At 36.6% G+C, this 17,776-nt stretch overlaps 1 protein-coding gene across 3 annotated transcripts in view; it reads right to left on the bottom strand.

The window, feature by feature from the left end:
• Positions 1-17,776, bottom strand: part of LPCAT1 (lysophosphatidylcholine acyltransferase 1) — a 64,207-nt gene that overhangs the window by 19,576 nt on the left and 26,855 nt on the right. For all 3 annotated transcript variants that reach the window (XM_052787057.1, XM_052787059.1, XM_052787058.1), the window contains 3 exons: positions 16,232-16,266; positions 13,557-13,611; positions 9,929-10,011 (listed from right to left, as the gene is read on the bottom strand). In XM_052787057.1, coding sequence (XP_052643017.1) covers positions 9,929-10,011; positions 13,557-13,611; positions 16,232-16,266 — 173 coding nt within the window. The remainder of the gene's footprint in view (positions 1-9,928; positions 10,012-13,556; positions 13,612-16,231; positions 16,267-17,776) is intronic.

The raw sequence follows: 17,776 nt of genomic DNA on the forward strand, positions 1-17,776 counted from the left end.
GTAGTGATTTTGGATGAATAGCCTCCCCCTTGGAAGAAGAACAATAGGAAGGAACAAAAAGAAAAAGCCAACTAAACCAAAAAGATACAGGTACATAGAAAAGGCATCCTAAAATCCTGCAGACTGTTGAAGGCTAGATTGCCTCATATGGGTGATCCTAAGCGATTAAATTCAGTTCCTCCAAATTTTTCACTTCTTGATCTGTTCCTGTTTCATCACACTACTCCTCCTGTGAAGAATGTCCTAGTAGTATTTGCAAATAAGTAAACCCACCTTAATGGAATAGACAAGAGGTCCTTGTGACACCATATTTCACCCCATGGACTTATGGTTAACGTAGTAATGAATGTTGTGTAAAATCCAGATGAAGAACTCCCCCATGCTGAGGGGATTTAAATCTATTTCCAAGTTCCAGCTGACTTAGAGATCAGGTATTACAGGTCTTGTCAATACTTGTATTAGATGGTATTTAATATAGTGTTGTATTATACAATACAAAAATCAATTTTCCTTGGAAGAAGAAAAAGGGGTGGAGGAAAGAAGGAGAGTCTATCCTGCCAGTTTAGATTACTGCCTGTTGCCTTCTTTTGTACTGCGTGCGCACTAGATCATCCTTATAAACTTCCCTGTCAACTGTAGAGAAATAGCTGAACTCCTAGAGCAGCAAGGACACACTATAAAGCACTACTATCCAGAGCAGCTTATATAAAAGAATGTGGTAATAACCAAAGATCTTGTCCAGCTAGGCACATTACACCAAATTTCAAGAGATCTTAAGGCAACAGTAGGTATAGCACACAACAGAAATACAGGAACTTACGGGCAATCAGCATAGGGCAACTATACAGTAAAGGGGAAGCTGGTTAAAAATAAGTTAAACTGAAAGGGTAAAGCATTCATTTGTGGTACAAAACAACACACCATACTAGGGAATCAGGAGAAGTGATAAGACACTTATTTAATAAGATTCTGAAAGGACAAAAAAAAAATCCAGTATGACTCAGCAACTGATTAAAGGTGGCAATTAGAACAAAAAGACTGTTTTTTTTTTTTAAAAAACCCATTCTCTCAAGGAAAAGAGAGAAGACAGACAAGTTAAAACATAACCATAAGGTGGCAAGCTAAAGCAAGCAGCAGTAACTTGTTAAAACTAAAAGCTAGAAGCTTTTCAAACACATCAAAAGAAAGATGACTAAGAAAGATCAGGCCACTCAGCCTGGGGGGAGGGTAGAAGCCTGGCTGACTGCCATTCCAGAGCCAATGCCAGATATAACTAACTTCTCCTAAATAATGGTCCCCAAACATGCTGAAGGAGCCTAGCCAGAGAGGAATTAAAAAAAACAATCACCAACCAAACCCAAACGTGTGATACAAAACAAATTCCAAACAAAAGCAGGCATCATCTCAGACTCGGCCAAAGCATAAGGGGAAAATAAAACCTGCATCTTTTTATAGCTGTGTGCACCCCTTACAGAAGGAGCGGAATTTGGGCCAGACTTACAGTGCTATTAGTACAGGAAAAATTCCCACTACAATTAATGCCTGCAGGTATGCCCAGTGTCAACACAAACACAAAACAGGATTGAGAAGGATAAAAGCATCTTCTCTTGCTCACCTGTTGGCAATTTTCCAGCCTCTGGACTTCCAAAAAAAGCAAAATGAACTGAAACAGTGTGTTTATATATACATCCAGACTTTCGGAATTACAAATATGAGAAGTAAAGAAGGGGAAGAAACACCTTTTGCTCACAGTGAAGTTCAGTCATAGGGTCAAACAAAGCCAGATAAATTAAGAGTTCAAGGGGCTCTTGAGTTCAGAAAGTAAATCACAAGCTCTGTAGAGCTAGCAGTTTAACACAAAAGGACCTCGATTTCAGCTCAGAATGTTGAAAAAACTGAGGCTGGGGCACATATAAAGCTCATTATTTGTGCTAAGACTTGTGAATTTTTCAGTTTCTTAGAATACTACAATACTGGCATACTAGAGTTCACTGTAAAGCCTGGGTAGAGCTGCAACTGACAGGATTTTCTACAGAACCAGTTACCAAACTATCCCAACTCATCTCCAGGGCAATCTTCCTCTACTTCAATTCAACTGTTAGGGAAAAAAAAAAAAGATCATTTCAATTTGAGATGCAAATTGCAAGTGCAACCCAATGTTTTTAATAAACCAGGAATATAACAGCTTGTCCCATATCTTCATTTGGATGCATTTTTTCTCCTCTTTTCTTCATGCTACCTCTGCTTTCACAGTCAGTTACCCTGAGCCTGGCCTTTTTACTGTTCAGCAATTTTACATGGCCAGATGTGCATGTTTGGCTTGGCATACCTTGAAACTTTCTCCCTCCCTCACACCTCTGAAATACTGGCTATTTACCTTTCATGATACCACATTACATGAAATTCCAAAATCAGCAAGTCACTTAAAAAAACAAAAAAAAACAAACAAAAAAACCCCCGAAACCAAAACAAATCCCCAAACAAAACCAAACAAAAATCCAAAAGCCTTCTTGCAAACCCAATCTGCTACATGCAACAGTTGTACTTGCTATATTCTGACTTCTCACACCAAACAGCTCCCTATGTCTAACACTTGTGCAGTCATAAAATAAAAATAAATTATCAACTTTCTCATCTTCTGCATACCAATCCACTATACATACAAAATTTCTGAACATAAACCAGACTGTGACTACTGTAATATTATAGAAAGTGAGAGAAAATAGTACAGGCAATATTGTGACACTCTGAATCTATGCTTCAACAAAAACATTTTCAAAATGTTTTACACAGTTAATAAGCAGAACTGTGAACTAATCTAGAAAAATATTCCACAGGCTACTCAAAAAAACCACTTTAAATTGGCTATAATCTTTATAGGGTGCTGAAGACATTAAAAGGATAGCAAATTTGGTATTTTACTTCACTATCAGACGTTTAGGAAAAAGACATACAAAACATGGTAGTCTTCTGTATAGGAACTTCCCGAACCAGAGACTATTTGTACCACTGTGGCTTAGAATCATTGATGGACCAAATTTTTTACAGTATATGTCAGCTCTGATGGATTCATTTTATGCATCTGGTAGTGAAAGCCACAATTTTGTATATGTTTTAAAGAGTATTTCAATTTACTTTTAGCTGATCTACTGTTGAGTGCTTTCTACCTCTTCTGCTATGGAGAGTAACAGGACTTGCCTTACTACACATTTCCAGAACACTCATGATTTTACTGACCTTCAAAACAACTCTCCACCTTTTTTGCCCCCCTCTTTTTCTTTTTCTTTCTTTCCCAAGCTGAAGAGGTTTCACCTATTTAGCCTTGGAAGGCCAGGGTAGATAGCCCCTTTTCTCTCTCCTTGGACTACTCCTACTTTGTGACCTTCTATAAGCAAATGAAAGGCCAGTCATAAGAGTCTGGAGGTAACATCAAGAATATAGTATCTCACGATGGTTTAATTTTTAGACAGAAAAAGAAGCTGCTAACAGTTGAACTTATCCCTTGTGTTAAGAAAATGGGTCCTGTAATTGTCGGTCTGGATAAGATCTTGTAGGCTCGCACATCACAAATCTTCAAGGGGTGAAAAATGAAGCGGATTCTCTTTGTGTTATCAGCATTCAAAAAATCTAGTTCAAACCAAACTGTTGCAAAATTTTACTTAACTTTAAAAATATTATCTCTTCCTTGAGAAAATAAACTTAGCAAGAAGCTGCGCAGAGTTAACCATGTTCAGCAACTGTATTTGCCTCATAGCCACACTTGCAGCATTCACAGAAATAAAGAGTGCACGATGTAGTTATCTCCATTTTTGTATATGGCCTGTAACCTAAACAAATGGATGCTTGTTAACTCCAGCACTTCAGTAATTCCACTTACACTAATCCTCATGCCTTTGATGATACAAAAATGACAAAAAGAAGTCTTGAATTTCAAAGTTGAGTGCTATGCATCCAAGCAGTGCTTCTGCAGAGTCACATATAAAACTTAAGACAGCACAGGCACAGAGGACAGCAGTTTTTCCAAAGTTAGATTTAACTGGCCACTGAAATACAACAAATAGCCACAAGATAGACCAGTAAGCTACTGCAAACCCACATCCTCAAAGCTATTCTTCAGCAACTAGCATTACCATATCACATACAGTGGCAGAGATCACATTCTGATGCTGTCAAAGCCTTCAAGGAAAAAAAAAAAAAAAAAAAAAAATCTCATTTTGACTATGTAGAAGATACAAAAGGTGAAATGGACACACAAGACTATCTGTAATATCTTTGGCCTTCACCAGCATGCTAGAAAAAAAGGATTCATTTCTCAAAAGCAAAACCATAATTCTCGTATGTCAAGCTGATAAGAGTTACTGCTTTAACAGCATGACATGCTCCGACAAGGGGAAAGTGATCCTGGCAAGCACTTGACAGAGAAAACATAAGGAAGACAGATGTTTTCAAGTTCCGTGTCTAACATTCTGCACTTCAGTTGATTTGAGCATCTACTGTAAATAAAAAAACATGCCTTAAAGTGTTTGGGTAATTGGAGAAGAAAAACAAAGTTATTGGAAAAATGCAAACCAGACAATGACATTTTGGTATTTCTACAGGAAGTCTGCCTTTCCAGGCTCACCACAAAAGAAACTTCAAAACCCCTGGCTAGTGTCATGTCTGTAGTTATAATGCTGAGTTCTAACACCAGAAAGATCAGAAAAATGAAATGCTCAAATCAGGGATGCTGACAGAACTTCAGTTCTGAGGTGCTTACAGTTTTGGAAAACCAAGAGGCAAAGGTGTCCAGTTTCCATCAGGTCTCGGTCTAAACATCTGCCATATGCATAAAAAAAATTAACAAAGCTGCAATGTTTTAACTCACATTTGTTTTCAAGTTGTACCTTCTAACCCATATTATTCTTTATTTTGAAGATAGTCTCTGTAAGAGAAACTAACAAACTAAAGCAAAACAAATTGTGTTTATATGTTAGTAAGTGTCCAACAGGTCTCTGTATAATTATCTAAGCAGCCTTCATCTATAATTATGGGCAAGGTTACTTACACAAAAAAAGCCTGGAGTGCAGATTTTCACAATTAGCTGCCTGCACTACCATGGGTTTATTTGTGTACAAAATGAACAGAGCTAGGTACATGCAACTAACTAGAAGCTGAGCTACTGACATACTCCTTTTAAATATATTTGAGCCCTAGTGGATAGTAAGAAAACTAACAAATTTTGTGTTGGAAAGTGGGAGCGGAAGAGTTGCCTACTTTTTCTTTAAAGCAGTATTTCTATACTCTTAACAGTACTTTGATTATTTTACAACTATCAGATGTCTTCCAGAATAAAAGTACTAATGAAAATTAGGTGTTGAAGAATCAATACAACAGGCAAAAGGCTACAATCCCACAATGAAGACAGACAACTAATATTTTTTTTTTTTTAGGGAAATACAAACCTGCCACAAAACAAATGAATTTTAAATGGGTATCAGTAAATTAGAAACTATGATGCATAAGAACAATATGGAAAGGTAAAGACAGAGAAAAAGTTGCAACTGATGCAGCTAAGAAGCATAAGACTGTTTTTAAAGCATAAGAAAAAAATGCAAACAGTGACATAACCTATTACTAACTGAAGACAGTAAAATTGCCAAGAGGCAAAAAGAGATGTCATATGCAATAAATACTTTACATCAAGAAACAATTAAGATGACGTATCTTATGAATAACATGAAGTACTTTCAAATGCTTTAACAGCAGTAAATGTGTTTCATTTATCACTGAGAAATTTTTAAAAATAAATACTTATGATGGCAAGGTCAGATGATTTGTTCCTATTCTAGAAGAGCTGGGGTTGAAGCCTCAAGTCTACACACCGATGATTTTACAACACTACTGTAGTTCCAGTAAATCATGAGTTAATACTTTGAAAATACTTTTTTAAAAAGCAAAAATAAAAATGTAACAATGTAGGCCAGAAAGCTTGACACAATTAGAAGATATATAGAAGACGCAGTAAGTACTGAAATTAATAAATTAACAGATCAAAATAATCCATGTTTACTACCATCAATGTAAGGTGATAACAGCTCACACATGAAGACCAAAATGATGATTTTGCAATTTTAAGTAATACTTTAAAAAGTGAGCCAATATAATGTGTATCTACATGGCATGACTTACTAGCACGGTGGTTTCAGAACTGTATTAGAACAATAAAGAACACATAAAGTGAATTAAAACTCAAGATATCACCAAATCTTATTTATTTATTTTAAAGGGAGAACCTGCATGGATTGTTGCCATATTTAAAAGCACTCAACTTTTTCAGTTATTTAAAGTGACTCTAAACACACTTCCTGACAGCATGTTGTGGACGAGATGGACATCGACGAAACAGAGTAGAAGTCAGAGCAAGGCCAGAAAGACCAAAGACGACAGACTCACTCAAGATACGTTATATGAGAAAATCAAATCCAAAGCATATTGACAGGGAATAAGTAGGGGTCCATACTTTAAACAGTAGATTAATCTAATTTGCACATACCTTTTGTGCACAATAAGAAAATGATCCCAGGGAAGACAAGCATGGAGTAACTATTCAGCAGCAGTGGCTATCCTGCATGAGTTCTGATTACACAGATAATCCCCAAAACAGAAGAAACAGTGAGCTGAGTGGCTGTAACAAGACTGCACATGATCTAGTTTTTGGCCCAATGCTACTGAGTAAGTATCTGTCAATGAGAAAAAAGGTTGAAGATCACAGACATTAAAACCTGGCAATTGCATAGGTGAGATTAAGAAAGCCTTTTAGAAAGAAATTTTGCGGTTTTATAGATGCTGTAAAGCAATCAACCACTAAGGCTTGGATCTTGCTCATCCTCTTGATGAGGAGGATTGCAACACAAGATACGACTGCAAGTTAGCACTGCAGGAAGCAAATATCCACAGGCGCAACTGAAAGGTCTGTAGCAGTTGCGAGCCTTAAATTCATTTTCTACCACAGCACTATCCTTTAAAAAACAGAAATATATCACCTGGATTCTTGTGGAATTTGGTGACAGATCAGTGCACAAATACTGAAAAACACCATCAATCAAGAAGAGATCAGCTCATGTTACATTTGAATTAATTAAAATGTAAACTAGGTTTAGTTTAGAAAAAAAACTCTGTGAGATGAGGTCCTGAAAAGCAGCAGGAAAGGGTGCCTGCAGAGCACAATAGTAATCTGTCCTGAGTAACTTCTCGTCACAACGTTCACATCAATGAGATGATCATCCCCAACATGGTCCAGGAAAAACAAACCAGTGTATTCATACTCAAATGGATGCTATATGGCAGCAGAAAAGATGAATGATACAAATGGTTGGTTAACACCTGAATGCATCTTCAAAAGTATACAATCCTTGTTACCCCAGATGAGAAGGAATACAATGAAGACGTGTAAAGCGCTACAACAGTTAAAAGACAGCATTTCCTTTGTTATTGGTGTGGCTGCCTGAGGGAACCTGAAGCATAGGAGAACAGTTATGCTTGAAGTCCCTGGCCTGAAGCAGAGTGCCAAAAGGCCAGGCTCACTTTCAGTTTCACTTTTGGGGCAAGTAAATTAATCTGTCATGCAAGAAACTAATGTCCTAAGGAAGCAAACCTCTGTGAATGACAGCAACTCCTTTGTCAAATATTCAGCTTATATATAAGTGAACAGGAACTATCTAGAGACTCCCATCACTCGCATCTGTGGCTGCCCACAGAAAATCTAAACAAGTAAGGCTAAACCAAAAATTCTCCACAGTTAGCGAGTAGAAGCAGCATAAGAAGCAGACATGCTGTCAAGTGCTTTCTTCAACACTTAACAGAAGCTGTTCACAAGACAAGAGTATGATGAAGGCAAACAGATTTCAGGAGTGGAAATCATATCTATTGTTGCACTCAGCAAGTTCTATCAATTCCCCTTGAAATCAGGGGCAAGAGACAAGGTTTTGCTGCAACACTGGTTTTAGACTTACAAATACATTATTAGCTGGGACTGCCACCTCTGCTGCTATAAAATATCCAGTAGCATTAGACTCTTTTTCCAGAAAAATACAGTGGGGATGAAGGGGAAAGCAGACATCTAAACAGATACTGAACTGACCTCTTGACATCAAAATAGTACACTGTCACCAATTCAATCTTCAAGAAAGAGAGACAAATCTACATGAAGCAGTAATACTGTCCTTTATTCAGCAATGCAGGGTGCAATGCTAGCACCAAATAGCACCTGAGGTGCTACAGTTGCAACTGCTACAGCTCCAAGACAGACTGGCAGCATCTGAGTTGGTATCTCCTACACCAAAAGCCACATGAGCTAATTGGGAGAGTCTGGAGAACTGCCAGGAGAAGTAAGCATCTGGAAGTGGTGAGAAGTAAATAAATTTTGGCTATGTTGATGTTATTTTAACTGGTCTACAGTAATCCATGGTATCCAGGAGTCAGCATTCTGGTTTAGTCCCATCTGCATTTTAACTTCAGAACTTCAATATCCAAACACACTTATTTTCCTTTCACATCAACACAGCATCTGCAGCCTTTTCTTCATCTCAAAGCAAGCCGAATTTGCTGTCCCCATTCTGACAGTGTTTCCTTTAGACCTGCATCCCACTTCTGTTACCCCAAATGCCTAATTCTTCACAGGTGGGAGGAAGAAACAAAAAGGAAAAGGAAAATCATTGCTCTCCTCCTAAGCAAACATAGAAGGGAAGGCTTTCAACATGCAAGTTGTTGTAAACTTCTGTAGTCTTTCAAAATTTCTCCTTATACCACACAATCCCTGTCATCTGATTGAAGTAGAGTTCAGATTTAAGGTTTCACAATAGAGTTTTCTTCTACCCAAAGTCTGAGGACAACACTTTTATGTAGTGCCAGCTGACTGTCTTAAATTAACTACAAAAGTCTTTGAGGCCACTGCAACTCTAAGACAGGTTGATTCAAACAGATCCTTTATTTTTCTTTTGTGAGAACTGTCCTTTCATACAACAGATTGACTATTGATCTATTGTTGTATTACAGGCCCAACATCCTCAAGGAAACTCACAGAGCTGGGTTCTCCTTATAAACCAGAGAAGAATTACCAGTTTTTGTCTACAAACTGGCCTTTGGTTGAAACTGGTAACTTAGAAACAGAAGAGAAGTTACAGAAAGGAAATTAAGATTTCACAAGTTCTTTCAAAATTAGGAGTAGAAAGGTTCATAAATCCTTCAAGAGTTATTAATGATCATACACCTGAGTGTTCTCTGTAAATACTGAAAAGAACATCTACTGACAAATGGAAGACTTACTGAAAGGACAAAAATGAATGAACAAGAGAGGTTAATAAAAAATAGAACAAAAGAGAATGAAGGTCTGTGTATTCAGTGTTGGCCTTATTATACACTATAGACAAGTGTTGTAAGCATCCTCACATTAACATTCAACTTCAATTAGTTTGCATTGTATCAGTGCCCTATTTCCAACAGAAGCAGCTTTCCTGTGCTTTACTATTTGAAATAACCACAGGCTAACAATGAATACGGGAAACTATCCTTAACCTCATTTAAAAAGTCATAGCTTAAAATGCAACCTCAATATCACAAAATTCAGTTACATTAACTTTCATAAAATTCAACTATACCTTTAACCCCAGAAGACTAAATATCCACAGCAGCAAGCAGAACTGGCTTGTTATATGAAGACATGTTAAAGAAAAACCAAAACCACCAACTCCTACAGTTCCTGCTATATTTGTGGCTCCCTGGCCTCCTCAGAGAGGAAGGCAACTGCTACATAAAAAGTTTTGTATCCACTACTGCAGACTACAAGCTTCTTTGCAAGCAGGCAACTACACTGACTTGATTTCATGACATTTTCTTGATCCTAAAATTAAAATCACACATGTATTTTTATTCCATATTAAAACATACTTACTCTGCCATTACACGTCTGACATTATTGGCATATAACACTGGATTTTTTCTTTCTTCTTCTGAAGGAATATACACGGGCAGAAACTGCATACAGAGAACTGAATTATACCAAGAATATTTAACATTTTAAACAACCTCGATTATAGCACTGCGGTGAAAAATGTATACAGTTTGTTGCTACTTACAAAATAATATTAACAGAAGGACTATTAAAAAAACCTAAAAATTGAACTCTTAAATGCTTAAGGATGCATCATACTTCTAACAGTGACTCTGCTCATTTCTTACCTCATGGAACCCAAGTAGAGCTTTACCTTCCTTTCATAAGTGAGACCAGGAATTTTTAAATTATTTAAAAGTATTAGCATTTTCTTGTACAAACTTTTCTCTTACATTCTGTATTGTTCAGCTTTTTGCAGATGACCAAGAAAAGCACCTGCTACCTGCTCTATAGCTTAAATATCAAGAATTCAGATTCTCAGGACATCAGGTAGTTACTGTTCCCCCTGCACATTTTGAATCATATATGACTGCTTAATGTACACATTAGAAGTGTTTTTATCTTCTGCTGTTGGATGTTTTGAAAAATTTCTCCTTCAAATTGGACACTGGATATTAATACTTAATTGAAAGAAAAATTCTAAATAAATGCAGATGACCACAGAACAGTTGAGGTTGGAAAGGGAAAATTAAACCACAACTGCTGGAGACCTGCAACAGAAAAGGCAGCTTTCAAAATGGGAAGGCCTATATTAACGGACCTTCTAGCTTTTGGCTATGTTTTTAAGCGTTCATTGAAATATGCAAGTCCCAAGATCATGGCCAGTCTCGCCTATAAAAACCCTCAAACATCCCATTTCTGCCAAGTAACTAACTTCTCAGAGAGAAGGAACAAGAAAGGATCACTCCAATTCCCACCCCTGCTCAGTACCAGACAGACAATTCCCCTAGTAATGCAACGTAATGAAATAAATTATGCACTAAGTGTGCAAAATGTTTGTAATCCTGTGGAAAGCTTCTGAAGTAGAAACCAAATGTGTAATAAGCTTAGTTATATTTCATATAATTACCTATCGGTAATACAAAATGGGAATTATGACCCAGAAATTTCACACTGGTCTTTAGAAAAGAAAATAAGAATTGGGGAATAAATATAAATTTTATCATTTAAGCAAATATTTCTCAGTAACTATGAAGTTAGCTATATTTTCAGAAAAGAATAATGGTATGATCAGCAGTACCCAAAATGCTGCCATTATTCGTCTGTTTCTTAGAAGTATTCAGTGATGGACAAATCTTTAGTTTATTTTGGATTTTGCTACAGTTTTCCCTATATGCACCACTGCAATTGAAAACTTATGCCTCCTGTCTTCTAGGTTTACAAGCAGGTGGCACCAGCCTGATGTGATGTAGTATACAAAAGGACAAGACTGTGAAGCTAACAGAGACAGCAAGATTGTTCCTTTAAGTTCCAAGCCCAATTCTATTTCTTTTACTTTGCGTTGCAAATTGCTATCAGGACAACTTGGAATATGAGGTGATTTCAGACGTGTTCTACATGTCTGCACCTAACTGGACAGAAACAGCATTATCATTTCAGCACCACTTAACAAAACTAAGAGAAGAACTCTCAGCTGCTGCAGGCTGATGGGTGTATGAACGCTGAAACTGACAGGCCAGCAAAACAAACTGACACAAGCCAAAACAAACTACATGTGCAGGTGATCACATACCCTTTCTTCTTCAGAAGATTGCTTGCATGTCAGTTCCAAGTACAGAATGGATGGGCAGGCCAATATTTATAGTAACCCATTATAAAAATCTACATAGATGCTTGCTTCTCAATATACATGCTGGATGACACATATGGTATGCCAGAATATACATTACATACAGAGAAGCCCAGACTAACAATCTTTGGATCCTGATTGCTGGCTGTTAGACCTTACAAGCTATCATTTAATCAGAACCATATTGAAATTGTGTTGCTTTGCTGTATATCTCCCTGAGTTATTGGGTCTTCAGCAGTAATTCTGGTATCAAGACTGGTTGGTATTAGCTAGTATCCCTGTGCTGATGGAACAAAGCAGGAATAAAAGCCAACAAAATCTGAAAACCAAGGGAAAAACATGACTTTGAACACAGAACAACTCATTTTTTCTCTACGTTCCTAAATCTGCAGCACTTCCTTATAAAAACAGATTCAACAAGTAGCTCTCAAGTACTCTGCCTCATACTTGCAAGCAGCCTTGCAAACAGCTCTGCTCTTCTATCCTCTGCCAGCTCCTGCTTTAGTACAGAGTATTTCAGAAAGTCACTTGCTTTTTTTTTTTTTAAAGACGACCAAAGATCATAACTTGTCCTTGTGCAAGTTCTGTATGTGCTACAGAAACTCAGCATCTGCTAGCAGCTGGTGCCTCAAAAATCAAGAAAGCTCAGCAGTGTTCACTTCTGTGTGAAAGAACCCATTTTACTTGCTGAGGGCAGAAAACCACGTTCCTGAGACAGAGTAAAAGTCCTGCCAATTAGCTGGTTTGTCGTGTATCTACATGAGGCAATCGCTCCCTGTCCTTCTACCAAAAACAGGCCACTGTTTTGGAAATAAGATTTTTTTTTTTTTTCTATTAATAGCTGCAAACACGCAACTAAAGTGATAACACAAACCATGAATTTCTATAATAGATACAACTGCTCAGTGGCTGGTATTTTGTGCATTCATTATTTTTGAGAAGAATTTATAGCATAAGTAAACACAGAGCATAGCAATGCTAAATACTATGATTAGCATGTTATATGTTACAATAGTAACATGTACATGTATGTAAATATGTAATAGTTCCTACTAATTTACCCTGCCATCAGTAAGAGATAAGTAGCTACCTCATTATTAAAAAAGGTAAGCAAAAGAACCGCACAACATCTGTCAAATATCCTCTATAACACCTTTAAAACACCATACTTCTCCACAAAGATGTAATTACTCTCTGGAAAATGCACGAGGATAGCAATTTAAAAGGAAAGGTTTTAATTGTTTTCACATTTTCACTACGATAGTCTTCAGCCTTAGGATCACATAGTGTTTCCCTCAAAACAAAGTTAAGAATATACATAAACTTAAATTTTCTTTTTGTTCTCCAATTTCACATTCTGAACAGTGCAGCCTAATAAAAAAATTAGCCAGACATATTAAATAACCTATCTGGCCTATAAGAAACCACTTAAAATGATTTTTCTCTAGAAGTGAGTCCTTAGGTTTGTACATCAGCATTCACACACTTGGATATCTAACATACACAGTTGGTATACTAGCTGGAAGAGCAATCAGGTGATTAAAAGACAAGAAATTCGTTCACAAAAGACTCTTTAAACAGAGTCAGAAATCTATCTACTCAATTTAAATGAGTAAGAAAGTGAAGTCTTAAGCCAAGTGGAAAACTATATTTTGTTACTCCATTTTTAGGCTACATTTTCAGATACAGAAGCCATTTGTCTAAAACACAAGTGGTATTTTAACCTATTTTTAGAGTGTGTTAACATATAAAGTTGGAATACAAACTTTTACTTCAGAGTTACGTACAATATTATGTATTCTGATACTGCTCAGAATACACTGGGGTTTTTTTACTTACCTCAATTTCCACAGAATTGTGAAACTGACACAAAGTAAGCCATAGAATTTCTAACCTGAAAGGGGGGGGGGGGGGGGGGGGGGGGGGGAGGAAAAGGATAAGGGAAAAAATTTACATGTAGTGAAACAGTAGTACATTATGCTCCAAAGTCTTCAAGTAACATTCCTACTTGTAGGTATGATCATATTCAGATACAGAATTAACAGAAAAGGTCTTTGTGAGTAATTCTATACATCACATTCTGTAAGGTGGAACAAAAGCAATTTACACTGAAGTTGCATCTTAAAAGATACCCAAAAGCAGGGAGACAAGCAGTAATATGATATACAGGTACTAATACATACAGTAAGATATGATGTACACATAGTGTAGAAAGAGTGTCTGTTTCAAGAAAATGCTGTATTCAGCATAGAGCTGGCAAGATTAATTATAATCACTGAGATTTTATTATTAACTTGGTTTGGAATCAAAGTTCATTATACTTCAGAAGTCTGTAATAGTACATGTGTTTTAGTAGCATAAGACACAAGATACTGGAATAAACTTGACCTTAGAAAGCAGGAAGATTCAAATCCAGGAAAGAATTTAGTAAACCTAAATTAGGGAGCAGAGTCAGTAGCCACATTTTATACAGTATCTAGGTAGTTACAGCAATCAATCACTGTGAGGTGCAGGCTGGTCAAAATCCTCTTAGGCAGATAAAGTGCAGTTCCTAGAAGCAACACCCTGCTCATTTTGCTATACACTCATTCAGGGCTGCAACACAGTTTTTTCCCCTTCTTTCCTACTGAACTTCGAACACATTAAAGCAAAGAAAAGGAGCAAGAACAACAGTGGAACTTGTGATTTGAAGTTCATGTTGCTGACAGGAAATATGAAAGTCTGGTTTCTAGCTCCTTGTCCAAGAGCATTAAAAAACTCTAATAAATTACAAGTAAACTTTTCTCTCTGCCAACTCTCTGCAATCCTCAAAGATTAAACTTTAAATTATAAATATCAATGTAAAAAAATGATAGAACCTGTATCTAACTCAAGCCTGATGTAGAGAAAATTTAAGTTGTATGCTATAGTCAATCTTTGTTTTCAAGGTAGAATCTGTTGATCTGCTCTGAATACTGTCAAAATAGTATAAACATTACTGTAAGTAACTTCTGTAAGTGGAAGTGCATAGTTTCCATGTGACAAGTTTTCAATCCATTTTATAGGCTACAACAACTTTGAACAAACAGAATACTCCTGGATACATCAGCATTTCCAGATTAAGTTTTGGCTAACACTATGACAGAAGAGAGACATTTGCTGAGAAAGTGAAGACTGTATCAGTCTTAACAGTATTTTCTGCTAAGACATCAGAAATACATTTTAGGTCACTCAGGAGAATTAATCCTAATTAAGTAAGGCTGTAATTTAAACTGACCCAGTGAATTTGCGTAACATCATGTGCTGCCTCAGATTCTCATTCAGCTTTAATTTAATTTCACTTTATTAAGCAGTGGTCAGCACTTCCAAGTAAGGGTTTTGTACACATTGAAGTGATCTGAGGCAACACACCTAAAAGTTCCTTCCCTCTTCTTCCTCCTATGTGTTCTTGACTCCTCAGGTAGGAGACTAAGCTGGAAGTAAGCTACTCACCTTTCTCCCCTCTGGCTGAGTTAATTTGCTAGATGAACTGCAGTGCAAATGCAAGGGAAGAGGTAGGAACTCACAAGGAGAGAAAAGAAATCCCTGCATACAGTAAATGCTGCAGTACCTACTTACTTTAGACACTATCATGGATTCATCCACTTCCAACATCATGATTTCACTGAAAGCTGAACCTTTAAAAGTGATCAATGATTTCCTCAAGTCTCCAAATCTAGACATGTCCTTAATTAGACCTGGTTCCCAGTCCATTTGAAGGTGCAAAATTAATTCACAAAACTCTAAATTACTTGAATCTTGGCTAATCCCAATGGTTTCCCCATTACTACTAAAATACAGCATCTCAGATGGGACATGCAAAACAATAGTTCCCAAGAAGGCTAATGGCAAGCCATTAACCATAGAAACCAACTCCCTGTTACATAGGGTTCAAAATTTATTGTTTTGATCTTCATCGAAACACTTTAGAACTAGTCCAACCCCAACATGAAAATAATGCTAAAAAAATACTTTTTTTTTTTTTTTTTAAACAAGCAAGAACTGCTTCATTTAGTATTTTACATAAACTTACTAAGGAACCTCTAGAAAAACATTTTGGGTTTAAAAAAAAAAATAAAAAAAATCAAAGTTGCATTCAGGCAAGATAATGGAAACAGTATCTCCAAATTCCCTGAGTGGGTTGACTGTTTCCATGGGACTAGACCAATTTCAAACAATAGCCGTACAGATTTTATACAGAAACACACCAAATCAATGTACTTGGCTTAAAAAAAAAAAAAAGTTTGAAATAAAAACCTAAAATCCATTCTGCAAACCACCAAAATTATAGCAGCAGAATTACACTGTTTATACCTGAATTCCTCTAACTGAGTATTATCATAACTAAGGAATAATAGATAAAAGACAAATTAATCCCAGAGAATAAGCCAATAACCAGCAATTACTACTTGACTATATATGCCTATAAGACATGTAAATAAAAACTAATGAAGGAAAGCAATCATGGTATAAGCAATTAAACATAAACCACTTACGCTCCTGGCCCTTGCCACGTCCATGTGATTGTATCCTAAGAAAAGAAGCATGACAGTTGCAATTAATTACTGTACTTCAAACTTTTGTTACATTATAGTTAGTATAACTGATGACATATGACTAAAAGGGTTTCACAGAACTTCAGTGCCCTCTTTGCAAAAGTTCTTAGCCCCAACAGGAACCAGCCTACCTTTTAGGTAGCTAGGAAACACCCAGTAACCCAGCTGTTAAACACAGAATATCTATATTCATAAAACATTTAAAGATCCAGGGATTCTTCAAATGCTGTTAGCCTTGGAAAAGAAAGTTCTTTACTGTGAGCTGATGTTCTTTGATATGCATAGTCCATGTGTATTTTCCTAACCCATCCTGCTCAACAGGGTGTCCCCCTACACTTTACACAGACCTCCTAGCAACAGATATGAACACTCTATAACACTTCTGAAGTGTTTGGGACCTGTGGAGATGACTGAAAAGAAGTCTCCTTAACTGACATGAAGCAGTAGGACAAGTAAGACCTTAAGTCAGGCCTCAAAACAGTATTTTTCCAGTTGCCTATACTCACAGACAGCATACAGCCACCTGCCTGATCCAAGAATCAAAAGGCACATAAGACATCTAAACCCATGAATTTACTCTCAGGCAAGACCAGCAGCACTTTTAGATGGCTGCAATGAGCAGTGTGTAAAATACTAAGAGAGGACAAATAGCAGTGAAAAAAGTGAACAAGATCCAACTAGCAAAAAGGGAATGGAGACCTGGAAAGAAGTTTATAACTGGTGACAAGGAGGAATATGACAGTAAAGGTCATCACATTTTTAACTGTAAGACTAAGAAACACCATAGGAAAAAAATTGCAATACTTGGAGATGAGATTTAAGCATAGAAGTAAGAATCCAAAAACCTGAAAATGAGTTCCAAGCTACTGTTCTGAACAACTGGGAAAAAAATGTACCAGTCATTAATGGAAAGACAAGAGGACTTGGTAAATTCAGGTTTCTAAAAGACCAGATCAGAAAGATATGTCTATCAACCTACTGAAAGTGTTCCAAGTTCAGTTCTATGGTACCATCCAAACCATTTTAGAGAGTTTAGGTGATCACATGTGCCATGATCTCGAAAAATCAAGTCAAACTCATGTTTTAATTACCATTTAGAGCAAAAGGCTGTCACAAGTTAAAATGAGAGCAAGCAACACATCCATAAAAGGTGAAAAATGTGACTAATATGATAGATCAACAGCTTGGGGTAAGGTCAATTTATCATGAAGGGCTACTAAAAATTTAAATCCTGACTTTCAACAATTATTTTAAATCAAACAAAATATGATAAAGAATGATTCTATCTCTAGCAATCAACATACATGCATGAAAATAGACATTTCCATGTAATGATCTTGTAGAACTTTAATGTCTGTAGTTTTACTGTTAAACTGGCTTTGGCAATTTTGATGTCTCTGATAATACTCCAAGTAAACATGTTATGGGGCTTGTTTTTTCCACAAGGAACTTTCATTTATAAACCCTGACCATTGCAATGTAGAC

Source organism: Harpia harpyja, chromosome 5 (assembly GCF_026419915.1).
Source record: "Harpia harpyja isolate bHarHar1 chromosome 5, bHarHar1 primary haplotype, whole genome shotgun sequence".
Classification (NCBI taxonomy): domain Eukaryota; kingdom Metazoa; phylum Chordata; class Aves; order Accipitriformes; family Accipitridae; genus Harpia; species Harpia harpyja.